This window comes from Epinephelus fuscoguttatus, linkage group LG1 (genome assembly GCF_011397635.1).
Source record: "Epinephelus fuscoguttatus linkage group LG1, E.fuscoguttatus.final_Chr_v1".
Taxonomy (NCBI): Eukaryota; Metazoa; Chordata; class Actinopteri; order Perciformes; family Serranidae; genus Epinephelus; species Epinephelus fuscoguttatus.
Window position 1 is genome coordinate 18948488 of NC_064752.1, and position 24510 is coordinate 18972997.

Here is a 24510-nt window from a genome sequence, read left to right on the forward strand (position 1 = left end):
AAACAGGAGAAAAAAGGGTAACAAAACTGGCGGTCCACCCCTACATCTTTTACACAATAAAGATTTACTAGAATACAGCCGGTTGGGAGAGGAGGAAGGTGGGGTCTGCCTGCTAGCTCGAAGCAGCTGCCATCTTGGTCCTTTAAAAACCAAACGCCCTCAGCTGCAGCCAATCACAAACGAGGACAGATCCAATCCACCAATCACCGCCGGGCTATGGCACACACCTATTTGCATACAGAAAACAGAATATGCACAGAGAACACATGCAGCAAAACCCAAACAAAAAGAAATTACGACAGCAGTCGTAACATCTTTCACCGTTAGAGGCTTTTTAACCTTTACGGTTCTTGTACATCATGTTCTTGTGAAGCTGAGAGTCATACTGCTGTAAGACGGATCCAGGTTGAACACATGCACCTTTTGAAAGATGCACATGTAAATCTGTCCCTGCTAAACTCCGTCCCCCTTAGTTACTGTTGCTACACCTGTCAAACTTTCTGTCCTTGCTTGGCACATAATGCAGTTCACAGTGATAACAGTGGCAGGTTTGCATCTCATAATCCTTTTTTAAAGAGCTCTATACGACATTCAGAGCATTAAGAAAGCAGCAAACAACTATTTATGTAAGGATATAGTGGAGTAATGGCATCCTGAGCAGAGAATGAAGTCACACTACCTCTGTGTGGGTTGTCGTTGCTGTGGTAGACAATCCAGCTGTGCATTTATGTTAGTAAATGTGCGTCTTGTATGTGTATCCCACCGACTAGTTCATCGCTGCAGCTCTGCACTGCACTCATATGGCAGTTACCACTGATATCAGGAAGGTGTGATGGCAGAAGCATAGTGCCCATCCTCCAGTTCCCTTCCCTGGTAAATACGGTTAGCTCTGTCAGGACCATAAGAGCTGGTACACATGCCGCAGCAGATTGCGTCTGAAGTTGCCAAGCAATCCTAACAAGCAACGTATCATAGCCTATTTACCTGAAATCCTTAGTGCAGAGCTGATCTTTTTCCTGGCGCTGTTTTTAAGAGTGTGGGCATATCCTCTGTGCAAAATGATCAACTTTTCCGTATTTATCACAGACTGATATTTATGGAAGAAGGAAAAGATATCTGTCGGATGTGATTGGTTGTTCCTCATCACATGATATGCGGTGTGTGCTGCTGCGCTTCAAAAGTTGAACTCTGCTTATCTTGGGGCGCAACTGTCGCGCCCTGAAATATAGTCACTCGGGAACACGTGCACGCTGGGATGGTGTCGCTCTGGTGTTTGAGCGTGCCTGCTGCGCATCTACATTGACAACACATGAATTCAAGGGCACAAAAATCATGGCATGTGTAGGGACCCTAAGGCGTTTTATGGACCAAACACTTGAGGGGACTCCTTGAGAGAAACTGGCCACTGGGGAGCTCCCCTGAGAACTTCAGGAGGTTTTTTCCCCTGTTAGCATACAAACTGCTAACAGGAACGCTGAAGTGGTGTACTGTAAGCTGGCTGATGGAGGGTACCCAACTTTCACTCTGAAAAGTCAAAATACCGTAAAACAGTCGCATACTTGCTTGGTTAACTTTGGACTTCACTGTTGGTCCATTTGTCCACGTTTTCTTCCATTTTTTCCTTACAAGCTGTTGTATGTGTTTTGTGTTGTCTGTTAACACGGTTAATAGGTTTTTAAAAATAGCATTCGCTGTTTGTCTCTCAAGATTACTCATGCTGAAAGAATACCTTCTCCGAAATAAGAGCTTAAAAAAGTCCCTCACAACAAGAGTTCTAAGATCTTCGATTGCTCCTAACAAAAAGGGTGATTCCTAGAACTAGAAAAAAGATCCTTCAGTCCAAAAGCGCCTATAGATTCACTGTGAATACTGTATAAAGCTTCTTCAAATACAGTAGGTCCTGGGTTTCAGAGAAGACATAGACAAAAGCAGGCTTCTCATTTCTAGCGCTGCCACCTGACTCTGACAGGCTTTAGCAGCTGTAGCTAGCTAATAAATGTTAGCTCCATGAGTTGGTTAAATATGCAGTCTACAGCTGACTTTTTTATACTTAAACTAAGTTGTTTTAAAACGAGAATCTTCTTCTGAAACCTGCACCTGATGGCTGCATACATGTGCATACATACATGTATATATTGTGCTATAAGACTGAGGCTGCATGTCCCAGGTTAAAAAGTCAGTGTTTGCAACAGTTTGTAGAGCACTGGTCAAAAAAGTTTGTCCTTGTATTATTAGTATGATAACAAATTGGGAAGTTAGACATTATTCCATGCTTGTGCAGCTTGGGTTCATGCTTATTTACATCATGTTTTCACTTATACTTTACAAGAGAAAAGGCTTTTTAGGATGAGGACTAACGCATCTGTTTGTAGAACGTGACCTTGGCCGGGGTTGCTGTTGTGTAAACCTCCTTAAATTCCAGTAAGCACAGGACAAAGCTGCTAACGTTAGCCCAAACATTGACAGCGTCCAGGACAAGCTTCTGCATGGTGGATTTTCTAGTCGTTAATTTAATGTAACCTATAACCCCACAAACTAATGCTGTTGATTAATGCTAAGCTCCTTGGCTTTGAAAGTACCCACTGAGCAAGCAACGTCTGTGGACGTCCAAGACTAGTTGATATCACGTCTGGACGTGATATCAACTAGTCTTGGATGTCCACAGACGTTGCTTGCTCAGTGGGTAATGCTTTGTAACTAGTGTAAGTAGTAAGCTAATTAGCCGGGTTTGCTAATGCAGATTACTTGCAAATTATTTTCTATAACATGAACACAGCGTTAAATCCAGTCGTTACACTTCTAATGTCCTCCAATCTCTTAAAGAGCTGGAGGCTGCTGAAACCAATGTGTATCTGTATGTAATCGTGTTGTTGACGGATTCAGCTCTAAGTCCTGACAGTTAGTGCAAAGTATTTGAATTGCACATATTGTGTTATAAATATGCATAATGACTGCCTCTACTTGTTAAAACCAGAACTTTACTACTGGCTGATCTGGTGGCAGGTGACAGCTTTTGTCACAAACTGAAGCACCTTTCTCACTTTCGCAGCATAGAGGAGTGACTGGGCGTGTCTTCAGCCAAAACTCTGGAGATTATTTACACTGTAAAGCGTGAAGGCCCTGACACGCCAAGCCAGTGGTCTGCCGTTGGGCCATCGGTGAGTGTCTGTGGCCCATGTTGCTGTGGTGTGTCCCATGTTGCTGTGGTGTGTCCCACAGTGTTGGCCCTTTTTGGCGCTAGTTCGCCTTTATTCCGCTGATCAGTGGATTCTGTTGTTGAATTCAATCAATCTAATTGGCAGTTCAGTTCAGCTTACAATAAGAGAAATGGAAGTGAGGAAAGTAAACAAAAAGCTGAAGTGAAGGGCGAGTGAGACCAAAACAAACTTAATATATAAGGTAAGATTGTTTTTCTTTAGCCACTGACCTCTTCAGTAGAGACAGTTAATGATGATTTGTGTTATTGTTCACTGGTGCACCGTAAATATTCTTTGCTCTTTCAACATTGGATTGTGTTGTTACTGTGCTAGACTGCCAGACTGTAGAAATAAAATGTGAGATGAGTCATTATATGTGTAATGATTTCTCTCACACATTTAAATTCCCCTCATATCACAAGTTACTAACAGATCTACTTCATAAACATTCAAATGAAGCAGTGTTATTGTGCTTGTGAGCCAGAACTTTTACATAAGCACCGTCTCACCATCACATTCGCCAACCCCAGAGCAGAAGAGGGTCAGGGCTGGATGTATGGTGTTAACACTCATGGTCAGATGTGGAGAGCACCGTGCACAGCTGGATGATGCCAGGCTGCGGCAGGTGGCAGGATTTCACAAAGTTTGGCTTTCCTTTCTCTGATATGAAGCCTGAATATACTGAGTCATTTTCCCCTCAACCACATAAACCAGGCTAACTGATTATCATCGTCGGTTATAGAAATCCAAGATAACATCAAATCTAATACTGTGCATATATCACCAAGCACTATTTTGGTTTTCTAATAGTTTTTGTGTGTCAAATAGCTGCAGGGAACATGACAGTGCTATCAGGTGCACAGAGCACACTGGAGACACGGCAGTGCTACCACACACACTCCGCTTCTGCAGTCACCTGACCTGGCACATGTACATACAGATTGTGTATTTGTATAAATTTGCAAAGATGACCCAGATGATGAGGTTTATTTGCCTCCACCTTTACCTTGCTGCATTTACCTGAGCAGCAACTAGGGCTGGGCAATGTGAAGATATTATATTGTTATTGAGATATCAGACTATATATCATCTTGGATTTTTTTTGTCATCCTCTCAGTCATTACCATGATTCACCGTAAAGAACCAATGATCAGCTGACTCATGTCATGAGGTGCTTTACATTAACCATTGATGGTTTACTGTGGGCGTGAAGGGGCGGGATATGAGGCTGATCATTTGCAAACAAGTTGATTCGGGATTTATAAAAGGATAATTGCTCACAGGTAGGTTTTATAAACACATAACACACGGTTTTATAAATTGGAATATTTATTGGCATTTATTGCATTTCCTCATATATACATAGGCAAACATTTAGTGTTGATTCTCCACAGAGTTTTATAAATGAGGCCCCTGTTTATTTGACATTTGTCTTAAACCCCCGACTCTTTTCTCACTTGTAACAATAACGATAAAACTTCCTTAACCTTAACAGCAGGATAAGAGTGTTTGTAGCTTCTGGCAGTCCTGAAAGTATGTCAACCGCAGGAACAGATTGTTGAGGGAGATGGCAACGGGGGTTGTGACCTCAGAAAGCACTTAGTGTCCCGCACGGTTTCAGGATTGACACCTCGGGGAGCCCAGAGATATTCACAGTTCTCTCACTCCCGACGGGATGCAGATTGGGATACTGTATATTCATGCAGTATCACTGTAAACAAACGCAGTCTGCACAGTTTGTGTGTGTGTGTGACGCGACTCAGAGAGAGTTCAAGGAGATCAGCACCGACATGCACATCAGTGAGGCGAGAGGGGGGAAACTCACGCTGTGTTTCAGAAGTGTTTATGTGATAGGAAGAAAGAGTGACACAGAGAGCCGGGGTGACAGACAGCTTTATTTACACTGCAGTTAAATCACCTCCTCAACAGAAGCTCTTGTCAGTGTTTTGTTTTTGTTTTCTAATAAACAGTTACATCTACAGGCAAACGTGTGAACGCACAGTTGGAGACAGAGCAGAGACATTTGTGGCCACAGGGGCTCCGAGTGTTGAAATACCAGGATGTGAAGGCACAGGACGGCTGCTGAAATGGGGCTGGTTTAAAGGACTAGTTCAGCATTTTAGGAAATATGCTTTTTGGCTCTCTGGTGAGGGGTCAGATAATAAGATTGATGCCACTCTGTATTTGTTTAGCAGCAGCAGTGGCATGGGGGAAATTTTTGGTAATTGTTCAATCTCTGTTGGTCTTAGTTTTGGGTCTAGTGCTGTAAGTGGCTGCAGCCGAATACAGTCCATATTCAGTCACTAGATCATGATTCAGCTGCTTTGATGCACTGGGCCTATGTTTCTTTGTTTGTTTTGTTATCTGGATAATAATGTCATAATTTCCCATTTTATCTAGCTGTGGTGGTAATGTTCTTACTGTGGTGGTCCACCACTCTTTAATGAATGTAGAGGAAACACTGGCTGTTTCACGGGGGAGTTGTGTCGACTTTTTCTTGGCTGATTTTGTGCAAATCATACAAAAGTCTCACAACATTTTTATCAGTTTACATAACAGGTGTTGGTAGGTGAATATTGTTACTTATGGACAAAGTACCCTGTATCCAGTCTTTATGCTAAGCTAAACTAATCAGCTGCTGGCTTAAGCTTCATATTTAACATGAGAGCTGTGTCCATCTTCTCAAAAGCTAAATTCTCTCCACTTAAAACAAAAACTTTTGTAGAGATGTGACAAATGCTTAAAGCCTTTACACACCAAGTCAGTATTTTTCATATGTTTTTAAATCTGCCATTCAATAAAACGATTTCTACGCACAGAAACATTGCACACTTTACTGTTATATTTTTTGGCAAAAAAATTGCTGTACATGACAAAATACAAAGACACATTGCCCATGCCTGTGCACATGTGCCCAACATATCTGCCCTTGCATTTAGCATCATGGCATTTCTTGAAAGGCTTACATTACCTTCCCTTTGTCGTGGAAGATTTCAGGCAGGACATTGCTTCCATATATTTCCACTTCTTTTTCTTACTGGTGACCTGTCCACTTCTGCCCTGTTCCTCTCTCCTGTTGTCCCCCAAATTATGCCACATTTTTTTTCCCTTGCATCTTGTTAAAACAACTCTGTAAAGGAAAAAATATGCAGAAAATCAAACCGGTTCCATAAACTTTTCCAGCACACAAAAGTTGTGGTGTGTAAACATGATTGACACAATGTGAGGTTGTATTTATATTTGAATGGAGGACAATTTCGGACAAAAAACAGTCTTGGTGCGCAAAGGCCTTTACTCCGGCAAAACAATGTGTATCAGAACAAATGGCGTGAGCCCCCTGAAGCTTTCCTAATAAACCTCAGTTTTACATTTGACTCTAATCCTGACCAAACACAGGAGTTAGCCCCCTGGATTAGCTATGGTAGCTAACTGGGTAGACAGTCCACCAGCCTCTGTAATTCAGTTCAGTCTCTCACTCAACATCTCCTTCATCAGTCTATCTGAAAAAAGTGCGTTCTTGGTGTTTACCCCCCATATTCTTAGACACATTGGCATCCACCACAGAACTTGGCATTAGAAGTCAAAACCTTTGATTTAAACAAAGTTAAACAACAGTTACTTTGTGAGCACAAGAAAGTCCGAAACATATAACTCCCATTAAAATTTACTAGCATGGTACTTATGCAGATACTTATGTCGTCATAACTTGGTTTTGTCAGTGTCCATAAAAGCTCTCTGCTCAGATTTTTAATATCTTAGTTATCTCTGCTGTCTAAATCCTGCTGTGATTACAGACATGTCTCAACTAACAGCGGCTTCTTGACTTGCTTCTTTTCATGAGCTTTGACATTTAGTGCTCAAACGTCTTGAGGCTTATGGGTAATGCTGTTTGTTAAATTTGTCTAAAACCAGAAATTTTGAATAAACAACGGTATTAGATTGTTTTTGAAAAAGCTACCACCCTGAGCTAGAAATAAGAAGAAGGGCTGAGAAAGACTCTGCTCCAAGCCTGTATGTTTAGTGATTAGTGTTGTTACAAATGTCAGGTATTTTTGAGTTCAGTTTTTGTTCCTCTGGAACAGGACCAGAAGTTTTGGTTTCACTTCGACTCCATGAGTCTACTTTCAGGGCAACTTGCAGCCAACCAGACTTACCAGGTGTCTTATTTATGTAATGTGTTTACAGGTGTGTGGCTGTGGGTCATTGTTGATCCAGAGTGTGTACATGTAGAAGAAGCAGAACAAACAAGAGAAGGTTGAAAAATACTGGATTTTTTCTTGGTCAAGGTGCCCTTCATCATAAAAGCAGATCCCAAGGGCTTCAGTAGAGCTGCCCTGTGGTAAACAGCAGAGAACTGTGGACGCCAGGTGCAGCTGAAGAGCATCATGGGAGCTCTGTTATGAAAAGAACTGTATTGTAAAGAAATGCCAGGTTAATCATTGTGACAGTTTTACCGGTGCAGATAGGGCACATTAGTCCACATTGTGTGGGTCGCATCCTGGATGTGAGATGATACTGGAAAGACAGAGAGAGGCTGGGGGCTCGCAGAGGGAAAACAGAGACCGCCAAAAATGAGGTTCTCAGTTTACAATGGGATCTCTGGAGCCGCAGAATGCAGATAGCGGTACAGTAGGTGAGAAGAATGATTATTAAGCCGATCAAAGGGAGCGCTGCGCTGCTAATTGCTCCCGTAATGTTCTCAGTACTGTACTGCTGGATTAGACTTCTCTCTCTCTCCAGAGATGCCGCAGGGATGGGCTCACCGACACTCTCTCTCTCAGACACAGACACACAGACACACACACACACACACACACACACACAGCACTTGCTATGCAGCATCGACTGATCTCACTCTTCCTTGATCCTCCCCTGCTGAGCCCAGTTCATCTGTGATGAGCTGCAGTGATAACAGGGAAATATCTACCAGGAACTGAACCAGTGAAAAACCACACAGCCAATGTCATTTGTTATCCCCAATTAAATCCACACCTGAAGACTAAGATCATAGACTGCTGATATAAAGCTGCAGCGTTGGTGATGTCACCCATATGTGTCAGGTTTTTTTTGTAAGATTTGATTTAGTTCTCAAAAGTATTTATTGAATAATTCTTTGAGTAGTTCAGAAAAAGTACCAAAAATTTGTTGCCTCTAACTGGTTAAATGTGAGGTTTGGACTGGTCAGACAAAAGAAGTCATTTGCAGACATTACATCAGGCCCAAAGGAGATAAAAATAAAATGATCAACAGATTAATCAGTGATTAAAATAAGCCTCTGTGACCGCCCTAAATCGATTTGGATGCATTTCTCTGCTGTTTTGGCCCTGTATGGCCCTACAGTCTTATAATCTAAAATGGGATGAGAGCGTGCCAAATAGCAGCACTCACTCTGATAGGCTGAGACAGCTGTCAATCAAGCAAACTCCCCTAAAATATTCCTCATATAAGACTTAAAATCTAAAATCTCAGAGTCAACAGATATCTTGAAACACCCACTGCATTGGCAGCTTGTCATTACAGATACAGAGGAGAGTGTGGCATTAGGTGTAGTGTATCCAGTTGTGCATTTAGCCACAACTATACAGCCATCCATGAGTGAATCATAGTCTTAAAAAAATCAAGTATTGTGATTGCAGGACACAGCTATAGCTGAAGTTTAGTTCAGAAAACCGGTCCGGGATCAGTTAGATCTTCAGTTTTAAGAATAGCTCTTAGTGTGGTGATAGAAAGCAGGGCTGCACAGTTAATTAATAATTAATCTCCATCAAGATTTTGGCTTCCCACAATTAAAAGAACATGATCAACTGCGGTACTGACGTTTAAGATGCTCTGCTCATAGAAAACACTGCTTAATATCAAATCAAGTGTTTACTAAACGAACAGCCATGTCAGCTGTCATTAGGGCTGGGCGCTATGTCCTGAAAATTACATCATAATATTTTTTGGCGAGACAGAATCCAACATAAAAATATTTCTGTCCAAATATCCTCTCTGATGCGACCAAATGTGTTGGGACAGCTATTGATGTTTTTTGTCCCCCAGAAAATAGTAACACAATGAGATTTTTGATTAATAATCATCAATAATGTTTAAACAAATTAATAAGCCTGGTAAGTTGATAAATTTACATCACATTACCGTAATGCAGCCTTTAAAACAAGGGAAAAAACATAATTTATGCCACATCACAATACACTGATATCCGAAATCAAAGACAATATATAGTCTCATATCTAGATAATGATGTAATATCTTTATATTGCCCAGCCCTAGCTGTCATGCTGCTGCATGCGCACCCTGCAGCAGCAGCCTGTGAAAAACCTTCCTCAATGTTGCAGCTCTAGTCCGGGAGAGTCAACCAAGATCAGGTGGGCAAAATGAAAATCTTATGTCTGGAGCAAACGGTGAAGAGCTAGTTTCAAGAAACTGATCATCATCTGTTGCTTGGAAGTATTTGGGATTTTTAAGTGATGTTAAGCAGGAACAAATCATACCTACAAAGTGCATGAGAGTCTGTGCAGCAAAGCAACACAGCTAACATCACAAACTGCAAAACAATAATGCATGAAGGCCAAGAAGAATAATGTTGCTAATGCTGCCTCACTGAATCCAGCATCCACTGTTGAGCGTCAATTAGACATCCATAACAGTGACACTGTCTCCAACCTGCCACTGAAGACAGACTGAAATAACCAATGCAATCACATTTGGCCAAAGATATGTGTCCATTACACATTGTTTTAATTCGGTTGTATTCTGTGATGGCATACTTATTTTTAGTTAGCCTACATTTTGGGCACAATTGAATTTATATTTTGCTTCCCGGAGATTCACTGTGAGCAAGGACCAGTCTTATTTTCATGCAGAGATTTGTACATTAGCAGGAATGTAGCACAACGAGGTGCTTTTTTTATTTAAATGTGACAGAGCAATATAAATGAATAATCATGATAAATAATCATGATCTCAATATTGATCACAATATTTGTGATTATCATTTTGGCCATAATCATGCAGCCCTTATATACAGACAGTCTTTCTACTACATGTATTATAGTGTGACAGTGAGGGATGTTTGCTGTATTGTACTTTTTTAAATCCTTTGGGGTGTTGTTAAAGTGGGGCATCACTGTAGCTAAATCAAAACATGACAGAAACCAAAGAGAGGGATGCTTGCTGGCAGAAACAACAGAAAACACAGGAGAGAATAGCAGTTGCAGGGATGCATTTCATTTAAGTCGACAAAGGGGACTGTCAGCGTCCTGATTACTGCGCCTCTCAGCACCCTCCAGCTGTGAATGTGAATTCAGAGACTTTACCTCCTTAGCATTTTTCAGAGTCACTGGCCATCACATGTCGGTGTCGGCCATGGCCAGAACAAGAACGTGACACTGAAATAGGAGTTTGACTTTAAAATGGCGGACTGGAGGCTTTGACATTAGCTCTGTGTATACTCGCCCAGGTTAAATTTATAACTCGGTGTCACAGGAAAGGTTGTCGGGCTGAAATACTGACTATAACGTATGCACAGTCATGTGATGCTGTCTGCTTCTACTTTTTATTTCAAGTGAAACTGGGCAGTTTGAGGAGATTGTCCTCCATACTCCACAAAAAAGAAGCACCTTCGAATCACTAACTCCTGTGAATATTCTAGCTGTGATATTTTATCTCCAGCTGGCGTTTTTGAGTGATAGTTAACCCTTTTAAATGACAAATAAATTAAAAAACAATACTTAAACTTATTTGTTGTAGTTTTAGACGTCATGCACCTGCTTCACTCAAGTTTCCCACATATTCAGTTACACACTTTGAGAATGTAAGAGCCACAGTCCTGACTGACAGGCTGCCTTCATTATTGTTAATCTGACATTTCTTTAAATTTGCTGGACAGTACGGGACATTACTGCTGAGCTGTTGGGGAAGAAGTCAAGTGTGGCGGTCACAGTATTAAGTCGTACCTGGCAGTGAGGTGATGGATTAAAGGAGGAATTTAGAGTGGCTGTGACAGACAGAATCACCTGAGCTTCAACTGGGCCAAACACCACAGAACTCTCTGCCAAAACAGAGCATGAAAGTAAACTAATGTTTGCCTCTCAGACAGAAGTTGACTTCTCTCAGATATTTCAAATATTTTTGCAGCAGGCAGCTCTGGTGCATCAAGTTGGAAACACTGAAATAGTTATCTGAAAGTAAACTTATTTCCTTTAGTCACCAATTTATCTTTGTAATGTTATTTAGAATAGTATAAATTACTCATGTCTAAGTTTGGCCAGTTGGCTCATTGTGACCATTGTGGATTCATGCTTAATTCAATGTATGCACAGTTGTATGAAGTAGGCATTCAACTGGGACAAACTACTTCATTGTAACACTGCGCCTTGAACTTTGACCCTTTTGTTCACATATCTGTCACAGTCCATAGCGCAGAACATGAAGTAAAAGGAAAAAGTGTACGATTTGGAACACAGCTGACCTTAGCATTTCACCTAATGTTACGTAAGAGATATGACAAAATATACTGACTTTTGCACTCATTCTTATCTTCGTAGCTTTGTGCAGCAACGGTATATTAATGTATCAGTAATACACACACTCACAAAAAAAGTTAAGTTAAACTTAAGTGCACTGTCATCTGTCATTATGGCTTCTGTCATCTGTCTGCGGCTCAGTAGCTGTGATGCATCTTCAGCAGTGCAGAGGATTGTGGGTCAGAATAGCCAGAAAAGCATGCAGGCTTACATACTGCAAAATGCAGTATGTAGGACATCAGTAGGACATCTTGGTATTTTCAGCATACTGCATTTGACATAACATGAATACTTAAGTACTCGATTTTGACGTCAGTATTGGTTCAACAAATAGAGTAATTGCTGCCTAACCTCCCATATATGGACATGATTTTAAGACTACTGCTGTGGGAGTGTGAGCTCCGCACCAGGCAATTGGTGAGAGTCTCACACATACGCACACAGTGACAGGGCTAACTGTTAGCATCATATGGCTAACATTACTTAACGGTTATTAATGGATTTAACAACAGTCAGACCGTTTTGGTGTCGCTGTGAGTTTGTTGAGACTGTGAAATGGCTCAGTGTTGGATGTTAGCTGCTGCTTCTGTGTTAGCTCGTGCTAACCAGACAGACGTTGAGCTGACCAGGAGGAGAGCTGCTCCGGGCTCCAGAGATAGTCCCTCAGCACTCAGTCTAACGTATGATAGGCTATGGTAGATAGCTGCGACAGAAATTTTGCAGATTTTCCAAATATGAACTTTGAATTTATCTTTTAATTGGCTAACTGTAACCTGGTCGTTCAATAAAGGAATTTCAAATTGCACTTCTTTTCAGTTGTTGGCCAATTTACATTCCAATTAAGTCTGATTTTTTGTTTTTATTTTGCAGATACTCAAGTAGTCTAAAATAATTTAATACAAGCACTCAAACATGGACGTTATTTCAAATGCCGATCCCTAATTTGGACATACTATAATATTTTCTGGCACATTAAACAGTACTGGAGTTACTGGAATGCACCGTCCGTGGCTCCTGCTTATGCATCAAAACTTATTTCTTCTTCCCTCGAAACCTTAAATTTTCAATACTTGCTGACAAACTTGTGTCAAGGCACCCATGAACTGTTGCTTGCAGAAAACCTGCACTGTAATTTAAAAAAATATGTTGCTGTCAATCTAGAAAATGAAGCTCTCTCTGTGGCGTTATATTTATGTTGTGTCCCTGCTCAATTACAGCCAAGTTGCCTCTCTGTCCCTCCATGAGCCTCAGATCAGTGATGAACTGGCCCTGTCAGCACACTGCAGTTGTATATTAAGGCTGTCAGGAGAAGAACTGCCCGTCCTTGTGATTAACACTGCGGTTCTGCTTTTACACTTGATTGACAGGCATCACCCAGGAGATGATCAACGAGACACGAGCGTCGACAGAGAGGAAGATGCTGGGGGACGTTCAGGAACTGCTGAGACAGGGAGAGGAGGTCAACCAACAGGACTCTCAGGGAGCCACGCTGGTGAGTCTTTGTGCTCCGGTCGTTTCCACTTTTCTCTATAAACCTCATTTAAAACAAGCTGACTAAAGCATTTTTTAAAGTTCAAGTTTATCGTCATTTCAACTATAAAAAAAAATATATAGCTGAATTAAAATGTCTCCTCTCTTAGGACCAGGGTATAAAGAACCTGTCAAAACATCAAATAGAGCATTAACACTATGCAATAAAAGTTTGAGTTTGTTTTTGAAAAGTTCATATGACAGGGTAAAACCAGGATTGCCGCCTTGTGGTTGTATGCCAGTCAAATTTCCATACAGTTCATATCCATGTCTGTGAAAACATCAATGCTTCACACAAATCTTAAAACTCAGCAGCACAGAAAATCTTTACAATCAGTAGTTTCAAGGTAGACACCCAAGATTAGTGTCACTAATTTAGTATCTGACCAAATGTCTCTCCTTCTGTTCCTGAGATGTGACGTTAAACAATGGCCAGAAAACTGTTTTATGCAGAACATTATGATGCTACAGTGAAGTTGACCTTTGACCTTTTGGATATAAATTTTATTCTATCAGACATTTGTGGGAAGTTTTGTCAGAATTTGCGGAAGAATTCTTGAGTTATGGCCACAAACATGTTTTGTGAGGTCATACTGACCTTGACTTTGACCTTTGACCACCAAATTCTAGCCACTTTATTCATCAGTCCATGTGAACGTTTGTGTCAAATTTGAAGAGAATAAGACAGATGCAAGGTCACACTGACCTTGACCTTTGATAGGGTTAGGATGGTGTAATAATCTTCAGGCCGGATTGATATTAAGAGCCTGACTGGACCAGACTGGTATACTGAATTTTACCTATACCTACATGGTATGATAACAGTCAACTTTTATATCATGGTATACCTTGAAACCAGTATATCGCTGCAACCCTAATTGGAAATTGACCAGACTCTAACCTTTGACCCCCCAAATCAGTTAGTTGTTGAATCCAAGTAAATCTGTATAGATATTAAGAAATTCCCTCAAGTTATTAGTGTGATATCGGTTCTCAAGAATTGGACAGACGGATGTATTGAGAGAGAGAAAGACAGAGCTGCACCACCAGCAGCCTGTACTGACACCACACAGGGTGCGTCCATAGATTCATGCGGTTTAAGTGCATTGACGTGATCGTTACGTTGTCACAGAAACTAGGGTTTATTACACCAGCCAGTATTAGAATATGAATTATATAGCAATAAGACAGGACATGATCCTGAAGTTAGTTGTTAGACATCATTGATCATTAACTTGCAGCCATAAAAATAATACAAGACTAAACACTACAGAGCTGTAAACACGGCCAAGTAACTGCTTCATCAGTGTGTTCTGTGTGGAAAAAGTGCTGCAGAAACACACACTTATAAAATTATCAAACATCGCAGGTCTGCCCTGAGAGGTAAAAAGAAAGGGTGCATAAATATTCAGAGGCCCATCTTTATCATAGATTCACCTTTTAATGATTATGCGTTCTGCAACACCGGCTCATGAGGCTATAAAACCTTTAAAGCTAATCAGGCATTTAGGGACCCATTATAATCTTCTTAAAGACGAATCAGCTCTATGATTTCAAAACGCTCTGCAGATATTAAAGTGATCCATCCGTGAGCTCTAAATACACCTGCAGTCATAATTTAAAGCTCTGTAACAGTAGATTAGAATAAACTTGTACTAATTCATATGCATGCATTAGGGAAAACATTAACACATGAGAGGTGACTGAGAATCCTAAAAGCAGGATTTCACCACTGAACATAAACTGATGCAAGATCAGATCTGAAATATATTTAAAGCCTCCCTCCGGTGTTTTTGGCAATTTCATGATGTTTCATATTTATATGAGTCATTTCCTGACGATGCTGATTAGCCACACTGTCTGCCAAATATGTTTTGACAAATAACTTAATTTTGTACTCAAGCATGAAAAAGGAGGTTGTTGGTAAAAGGGGAAGATGACGTATGACTTGAGTAGAAATTGAAGGTCGTATGTCATCCTCCAAGCTTGTGTGGGTGCACTGTCATGCCTCTGTGCGTCAGAGCAGCAAATTGAACTTATCTTGTATGTTAGCTATAATGAAGACGTAATGGATGCGGACCGTTAATGGAGCAGATGTGGCGTGGAATATATGTTTGTTGGGACTTATAAAAAGGTAGCGACCAGGTGCCAGAGTGTAAGTAGCACATCCAAGAGAAAGCTACAAACATCGTGGACGCAGCGCTAGAAAAATGTAAATATGGCGAGGCAAAATGCCAAGCAGACAAAGCTAGAGTGAATCTGGGGTTGACTTTCACTTACGCTGGCGATACTGTTTACAAATTTGAACCCACAATTTCTTAATTGTATACCCTTAACTTGCTGTTGTTATGGAAACAAGCAAACAAACTAGTTGCCCCAGTCAGCTGTCAGGTAAATAGTTAAGCTAACAGTTGTCTTTCAGAAGTACTGAGTAATGACTGAACGATTTATATTCATTTGTATTTCCTTTGGGTGAAAGAGGTGGAGAAAAATCCTCCACCTCATAAAGACTTGGACATACTTGAACACCCGTGGACAGCTGTTTATACAGACACCATAATCTATAAAAATATTGGCCGTAGCTACTACATCCTCACCCATTGGTTTGTGGACTCCTGTTTTGAAGCCTCAAGTTCGGCAATTGGTGCCATCTTGTTTTTTGGAGTCAGAAGTGACCATATTTGGGCAAGAGGCTGGAGCTGAGGAGGAGCGAGGGTGAATCTCAAGTGGACATTAAAAGAACTGCAGTTTTTGGCACTTCCTTGTTGGCTGCATTGTTCAGCCCTGGATGTTGCAACTTGGCAGATGTGCACGCAGTTTTATTCATAGTACAGCTGAGGGTCTGCGCCACCCCTGAGAAGTAAACAAGAGGGCTGGGAAGTGACTTTACTGTCCTCCTACTGCCAACATCACTTGCCTTTGATTGTTTGTCAAATATCCAACTTAAAACTATTATTGCGAGCCATGCTAATATCCATGCTGTTACTTTGGATCATGCCTGACTATAAACCACACCCACACCCTCTGTTTGAAGAATAACGTTAACCGAAAAACAGGACGTAACACTGGCTGGAGTGGGGCTTTATTACCGAGACAGTTTCAGCTATCCAAACTGAAACACACTTCACCATGAGCGTAATAAATAAGCTAAAAGCACTTAAAGAAGAAAAATATGTGTGTTGATAAATGCATCGGAAAAAAAATAAAAACTTCAAACACGATGAGTCATGAATGAACAAATATGGCAACAAAAAAAAATCAGAACGTGAAGATGTCTGTGTTTTATGAGCGATGACAAAAGCCTAACTGAGGTGGGGTGAGACATTCAGAGAGGATAAATTCATGATACACTTGGGGCTGTTTTATTGTTGACACAAACCTACAGCAGCTGAGACACAGCATGGACTATATGTTGCTCACACTATCAGTTCTCCTGAGACTGTTCAGAGCTCATGTCCTGTGTGAATAAGTAATTTGTTTTGGTATTGTTGTGTAAAGTGTACCGACTGCGGTCACTGAATTTGTTTAGTTGAGAAGTTCAGTGCACTGATGCATTAAAAAGTCAAGTAGGTCACAAAAATCGTTAGCGTATAATTTCCTGAGTAGAGCGTATAATGTCACATGCCTTAATGAAGTCTTTATTATGTATCAGGGATTTCTCCACACTGGGGGAAACAACGTGACAGATCACTGGATGAGAATAGCCAGGGGACATTACATGGTAGTAGCCCAAAATATCCCTGTTAAGCCTTAAAGTCTAACCACAGATTGTGCGATCGTGCTGCTTGTCCCTTCGCTTCATGCGTCCTGTTAATCTTCGCTCGAGCACGATGAAGCAAACTAGAGCATGCCTTATTAAAATCTCTGGCAAAGAAGAGACCTGTAACTGGTAGGAAGTTATGTAAGGTTAATCTTTTGTTTTCCACGGAAATACATTTTGTCCTTGTTTTGATGCGCAGGAACAATGAGTCTCATCTCTGGTGGTTGGAAACCGTTTGATCAGACTCGGAGAGGAGACACAATTTGTTCAACAATTCATGAAGTTCTGTCACTTCAACAAATGATAAATCACTTCAAGAAGGAGAGAGGAAGTTCAGCCTGCAGTATGTTGGTTTGACTCACTGCAAAAAAAACTGACACAAACAAGGTACTCACTAAACGATCAATTTACATCAAAAACACTGTAAAAATGACACTAACAGATTACAGTTTGTTCCTATTATGTGTTAATAAACAAAATATGTTTTTCACATGTAAAGGAATATTACTATTTGTATTAACAGGCAGAATTAATTAGACAAGTTTAGTTGATTTTAAAAAATTAAAACAAGCACAGTTACCATAGGACACGAAAAGAAATTGAAAGGATTGAATCCAATCAAGAATAAATGTGAAATGATAAATAAATACAATTAATAATAATTTGTAGGTTGAAGTTACAGTGGTTTCTGTGATTATTAAGGACACACCATATTGGATTTTTGCCAGTGTCTGATATGCCAACTCAATATTGCCAGTTGCCTATGCAGATATACGCACATATTTTTTTCACCCGATTGCAAGAACGTAAATTCTCTCCTGTACTGGAATCAACAGATTATTATGCCCACTCTTATCATGATGGCCCTCTGGTAGCTGCATCAAAAACATTACAAAAGCCAAACACATCACAACCTCTCAATGGAGTAGGTGCTGGACCAAAGAAACGTCTGTTAAAGTAAAAAAACAAAAATACACACCAAGTAGTTCCTGTTAAGAAGAATTTAAACACAGAGTGAAGTTTAGAGCCACACTGCTCTTCCTCAGCCTTCTGATACATGACAGAAAGTCGCCATCTTAAATACCTATAGTGCATCCGGAGCCACTCACGTGACATGCCACACCTGTAGCCCATATACATAATAAAAATAGATCAAGAAAAAATATATATATGTACCTGTGTACCCTGATAACTTTCCAAAGCTACTTGTGAACAATATATAATGAAAAAAATACCACTATGTACACGTTATATCCCCCAGATATATAACTAATATCACAAAATGATCTAGTTAAGTGTCTGTCATGTTTTTTTTTTACCCTCCAACAGTTGCAAATATAGAATACAATGTTTTTCCAAATGTACACATTCACTATAAAATAAGAAAACTACATTAACTTAGGATACATGTAAAAGATACTATATCTATTTTATGTATCATTTTAAACAAAACTGTAAAATTCTTCAGAGTTTAAAAAGCTTGGATTATACTCTGCCTGAGATGATCCTGGCAACAGTCACCAACAGGGCAAATGTGACCCATTTCAAATCATTGAAGCCGCAATAATAATAATTTAAGTGTCATCTTATTAGCCATAAGAGCAGATATTTCATTTTAAAGCTGTTATCTGCTGATACCAATGAGGTATGGACGTTATCATGCATCCATAGTGATTATTTGTAGGGAAGTAGGGCAGTCTCAATAATACTGCAATACTGTGCTATTAACAAGCCAACTGCAGGGGCTGGCAAACAACTGCCACAACTGCTACGTTTCTGTTTTGTTTAACACTTAAATATGTTGAGGCATTGAGCATCTATTTTGCACTGTGATGCATTGCTTGCAATCTCTGCCGTTTTTTTCTGGTTTCCGAGAGTTGAAAAATACAATATCGTTGGGTAAAAGCTGCAGCCCCGCGGCAGGACAAATACCACAAAGACCAACAGTCACATCCTACATGTACAAGAGGACAAATTATTACTAAACCCACACAGAACAGCTGGTCTGTCCTCTCTCCCCACATGCTTCAGCCTTCCCTTCACCCAGAGCAGGTACCTTGTGCCAACAATTTAACTTCCATGGATATTATGTATCATAGCAACCAGATGCAACCAAAGCATCTCATCCCAAAAAAAAGTTGCTCTGCATTCAACAATACTCATGTATTTAATTTGCTTTAAACTGTGTCTGCTTTGTCATCTAAATAGCAAAATTATACCTAATAACAGTCTACAATGAAGCTTATGTATATAACACTTAGATAAGTGCCCCATATCACGCTGTTGAGCCTCCCTTAATCACTGCAGGGGGAATTCAAAGTACAATAATTTATCCATCCTCTAAACACGCTTATCCTGTTCAGTCACAGTGCAGGGGGCTGCAGTCTGCCCCTGAATACATTTGTATCGGACAGAATGGTAGATCCTGAATAGGTCATCAGTCCCTCGCAGGGCTTTTATACACACACACACACACACACACCTACCTACCAGCAGTTTAAAATTTCCAGTTTACCTTACCGGCACGTATTCACGCCAAAAAGCAGATAAGACACAGAGAGCTTATCTCAGTACGCTTTGGGGCAAGAGGCAGGGGACACCTCAGACAGGCTGTCAGTGATACTGTGTGAGGAATCTAAATCGCTCATTACAGACACAAGGACGCTTTGCAGACATTATGAAACCTGTGATTTCTGACATTTGTCATGCAGGCAGCGTGGCGCCGAGGATGCAAACACCGGTCGGTCCACCACTTGTGTCCAGACTGAAATATCTCAAGTGTATACTACATCAAGTGTTTATAACTGATCCAAACTGCTTCACTCGAAGGTGGAGTGAAAAGCTGGCTTTCAAAGAGACGAGGGGAGACGTGATAACGTTAAAAAAGTGGATAATGGCGCTCATTTTCAGACAGTCTCTCCAGGATATAGATCCACTTTAACGCGTCAGGTGCTCAGAGATCAGGGAGCTACTGACATTACTGCTGTGCTGTAAAGCCTGGATTCAGCCTTCACATCCTGCTTTCCAAATATTCTGGGATGTTTTGTTGTAGATACACTCACAGTGGGTCATAAACATTGAACTTTCACAGAAAAGGCTGCTTTTAAAAGATACCTAGCGCATTCAAATTGCTACTATTCTTTATAGATTTTTTCTAGCACACCTCCCAGTTTCTAGGAGACAGAGAAAAACACCTTGGTACAAAAATGCCTGTAATTACCTTTTATATGTCACCGTTTGTTATATTTCCATGCATTTGTTTTTTGTTTTAAGTCCTGGTTTCTCTTGGCCTTTTGTACTCCTGCTGCTGTAGCATTTCATTTATTTCAATGAGTCGTTACAGAGTGATATTCTTTATGAGACGCAGCACTATATCAAATGCATGTGTGTGAACCCCTGCAGTGCACATTCTCCTCTGCCAGTTACAATACATCATCATTTCCGCATGAGGATCAATAACGTTGGATTTTATGTTTTGTACATTTCTCTTACTCTCGTCAGTGGAAGCTCACGTTGCCACCGGTTGACCAAGATGTATTTCTTCTCCCTTGTCAGAGTTTGAGTGGGGTCTTAGGTTATCACCATAGCAACCAAATAAACCTGAGTGAGAAATCATCAGGCTTCATCCCTGATACGGATGAAATGAAGGCTGGCATCAGCTTTGTATTATGTGTGTGTGATTCTCAGACAGATTCTCAGGGCTTTACAGGCTAGGGAAAAAATGGAAACAACACTAATTGTTAATCTTAAATTTAACCCTTTATCACACTTCACTTAACATGTATTAATACCTAACAGGAGTCTTAGCATAAAACACATTTTTTAAAGTTAAGTGTGTACAGTTTCTCCTTTAATTTCATACCAGGATCATCAACAGGATCACAAACACTTTATACAGATTTTGTATCAGCGTCTGCGGCTCCTCTTTGAATATATGAGTATAAGTCGCTATAAGATTAATCAGCAACAGTTTTCATAATCAATTATGATCGTTCTTTAAAGCAAAAATGCCAAAAATGTGAAATATTACAATGAATATTTAATGGTTTCTATCATAGTAAATTGAACATTCTGGGGTTTAGACTTCTGTCTAAGATGTCAGCTGAGCTTGTGGAAATATGTAATGAGCATTTAGCAGTTTTCTAACTAATTCACCCCCTGATATTTTTGGAAACGTTGGTGTCTCCTCTCAAATTTAAAGTAAAGAGCTGTGGGTTTGAACAGTGTTTGGCTGTTTAACTTGAGTTTGGACTGACTGAGTTCTAGGGCTGGGTATCCTTCAAAAACCTACATATCATTTTACCCGGGGGCATTGAGGGATGGTACCACACAAGATTGGTATAATAGAGGTGTACATAGATTTGGACATTTATATGAACACAATAATTTAACCTAACTTTAACCTAACCTAACTCTGTTAAATGGTATCTCCCATGCGCACTACGTCATCAAACCATGTGATGTTTGGTATTGCCGGATTCAGGAGGCTCTCGACTTTTCGAAAATAACATTGTTTTTCTTTTATTCATTACGTATTTTGCACCAGAGCAGGCTAAACACACAAAGTCCAAAATCGCAATGAGTGGTGACAAGTCATGTCATGCTGTTTTTCAATGGGAAAAGTTAAAGGATTACTCACGATCTTATGTGGAGCTGTTAGCGGGGGCTTAGATCTTTTGTAAAAGGTAAGAGTCTCACTCCTACCACTATTTTTGGCTGAGATATACCGTCTGGCTGAGTGTTGTTTGATCACTGACAGTACTGTTTTGAAGTGGAGTGAGCGACTTGTCATGTGTAGCTCCGCCTGGATCTTTTCATGGAAAAACACTGTAGAATGGTCATACTTTGAGCAATCTTCTTCAAATTTTAAACAAATGTTCATTGATAGTGTGCCTACAGCCCCACAGTGTCATTTACCTGCTCAGATGAAGCCACAGACAGTTATTCATCCTGAAAAACATTTTTTATTTTAATTTAGGCAAAATCTTCAATTTTTTACTGACTACAGTGGCTCATTACTCTGTCTCTGTATCACCTAGAGTGTTTCTGACACTTTCACAACAAACTTCAGAGAGTTTTCTTTCTGGCAAGACCTCATGCATGCATGTAGTCAGAGCGGTTCAGAAGCTACAGTCATTTTAATTTGGGTATGTCATTTTAGGTGTTTTTTGCTACAAAATGGGGGTGGAGTGCAAGATTAAGAACCTCTCAACAATTGAGATCCTCCTTTGGGCTCCCAGCGGCTCATTTTTTTTTAAGTATCTACAGGTACACAAACTTATTCCACTGGAGGATTTCCAAGAAGATATTATGATGCAAGAAAAGCATAACTCTTAACCTGTGTTTATAATATACTCATTGAGCCTTACAGAAAGTAGAGTTCCTCAATGCAAAGATTGAATGGGAAGTGGAGATGAGGAAGATGTTTGATTTGTGATTGAACTGAATCTTGTTCTTGATGGAAAAATAAATTGAAAATTATAATAAACATATTGTTATTGAAAAAAAGAAGAAAAAAAAAAAACAACAACTAAAAAATGAGTACCAATACCATTACCCTGGAAGTGATACAGGTACCAGAAGCTTATTTCGTACCGTGTAGGCGTGTAGTCTAGCCATACTTTCAAAAGGATTTTGGTGGACTGTTTGGGTTTTAGCTGCTGCGGTAGTCAGCCAATCACACATTAAATTAAAGAAGGCTTGCAGTGATTGGCTGCGAGCAAAACAATACAAATTAGTCAATTTATTCTAGATCTGAGTAAAAAAAAGGATCGAATGTGGGTATCGTTTGACTGGGGAAGTTTCAATACTACTTGGTATTGGGCCACTGCGGTAAGGTATCGAGTACCGATACCCAGCCCTACTGAGTGCTGGATTTAATATCCTGACTGAACAGATATGATGATGAAAAAGATGTGCAGTGATTCATGCTTCTCAACTGATGGTATAATTACTTCCTCATAAAAGTGAGTTTCTGACCTGCAGAGTGGGTCATCTCAGTGCAGCAGGATCAGTTTTTATCTCTAACTGTTAATGCAGTTTATTAAACAAACTACAGAAGAGCTGTTTGAGCTGCACCCAGCAGCCCATCAGCTTCAAATGATGACAGAGTCTTTTTATAAGGTTGTGGACCTCATCTGACAAAACACTAATGACCAGTGACACGTGAAAATCTGATGTAGATTTTTTTTGGTGTAGTGTGATGTCTGATATGGTCAGCATTTTTGAGGTAGTCGTACATTATTCTTCGTCATCTCACTTGTGGGTTTAGTGTGAAATCCACACTGGATTTAATGCACACAGCATATCTAAAGTAAATCCTGTGCAGTGGAAAAACCTAATCATTGTTCCTGCTCTGCCCTCGCAGCTCCACATCGCAGCAGCAAATGGCTACGTGCAGGCTGCAGAGCTGCTGCTGGAGGGGGGAGCTCGCATGGACTTGAGAGATTCAGATGGATGGCAGCCGCTTCACGCTGCAGCATGCTGGGGTCAGGTAAGGTAAACATAACAGGAAACAGGAAATAGATAAGCGCCCACATACACACACAATGGTTTCTGATGCCATTAATGTGATTTGCTGTTGTTGTTTCAGATGCATGTGGCAGAGCTGCTGGTGTCTCATGGAGCCAGTCTCAATGCCAAGACCTTCCTAGATGAGACCCCCATCGGTATATTTACCCCTCAACACTCTTATCAATACTCCTGGTGGGGGGTTAAGAAACAAATGTCTTTTCTCAGCAGGGTCTTATTTCCAGCTTGTTCGGTCAATGAAAGTTTTACATCACGGCTTTGTTCTGTTTGAATGCTAAATTTACATCTTGTTAGGATGAATCTAAACCTTTTTTTTGTGCTGTTTACATTAGTTAATGTTAAATTTTACATTTTTTGGCAGTCTTGATGGAGTGTAAATAGTAAAATGTCACAATTCTAGTATATGTTAATCAGTATGAGGAAAATAAAAGCAAAAGAATAATAAATATCTAAAGAAATTCATTTTACAACCCTGTATTTGTTTTAAGAGAGTAATAAAACCCAACTAAAACAGTGCTGACATTTCCTGTCCTCCATCCTTCTCATTTTAAGATCTATGTGAGGACGAGGAGTTCAGAGCCATCCTATTGGACCTAAAACACAAACATGACATTATCATGAAGTCACAGCTCAAACACAAGACCTCACTGTGTAGGCGAACGTCGAGTGCAGGCAGTCGTGGGTAAGTGCTGACATCTGCTGGTGTTACAAGCGTTACTACACATGGTATTCAATATTGTTTATGTACTTTCCTTCCCCTCAAAGACAAGTCGAGGCAAGTCAGAAAGAAATCTGTAGTAAATGTAGTTTAATATAAGTATTTCAGTCTTACAGAAGTTGTTGTCGATAAAGGAAGGCATCAGCTCAGTGTGCAGACTTTTATCTGAATTCTGTCTTGTGTAGAGATGTTGTAAATGTTTTTAGATGAGCAGATTGGCTTCTCTTTATCGTCAACTGTAAAATT

The 24510-nt window shown here is 40.2% G+C and overlaps 1 protein-coding gene across 2 annotated transcripts in view; it reads left to right on the top strand.

Annotated features, from left to right (window-relative positions):
- The window catches only part of ppp1r16b (protein phosphatase 1, regulatory subunit 16B), a 149565-nt gene that overhangs the window by 117909 nt on the left and 7146 nt on the right, over positions 1-24510 (top strand). For both annotated transcript variants that reach the window (XM_049587339.1, XM_049587426.1), the window contains exons 6-9: positions 13093-13217; positions 23383-23508; positions 23608-23683; positions 24099-24228. In XM_049587339.1, coding sequence (XP_049443296.1) covers positions 13093-13217; positions 23383-23508; positions 23608-23683; positions 24099-24228 — 457 coding nt within the window. The remainder of the gene's footprint in view (positions 1-13092; positions 13218-23382; positions 23509-23607; positions 23684-24098; positions 24229-24510) is intronic.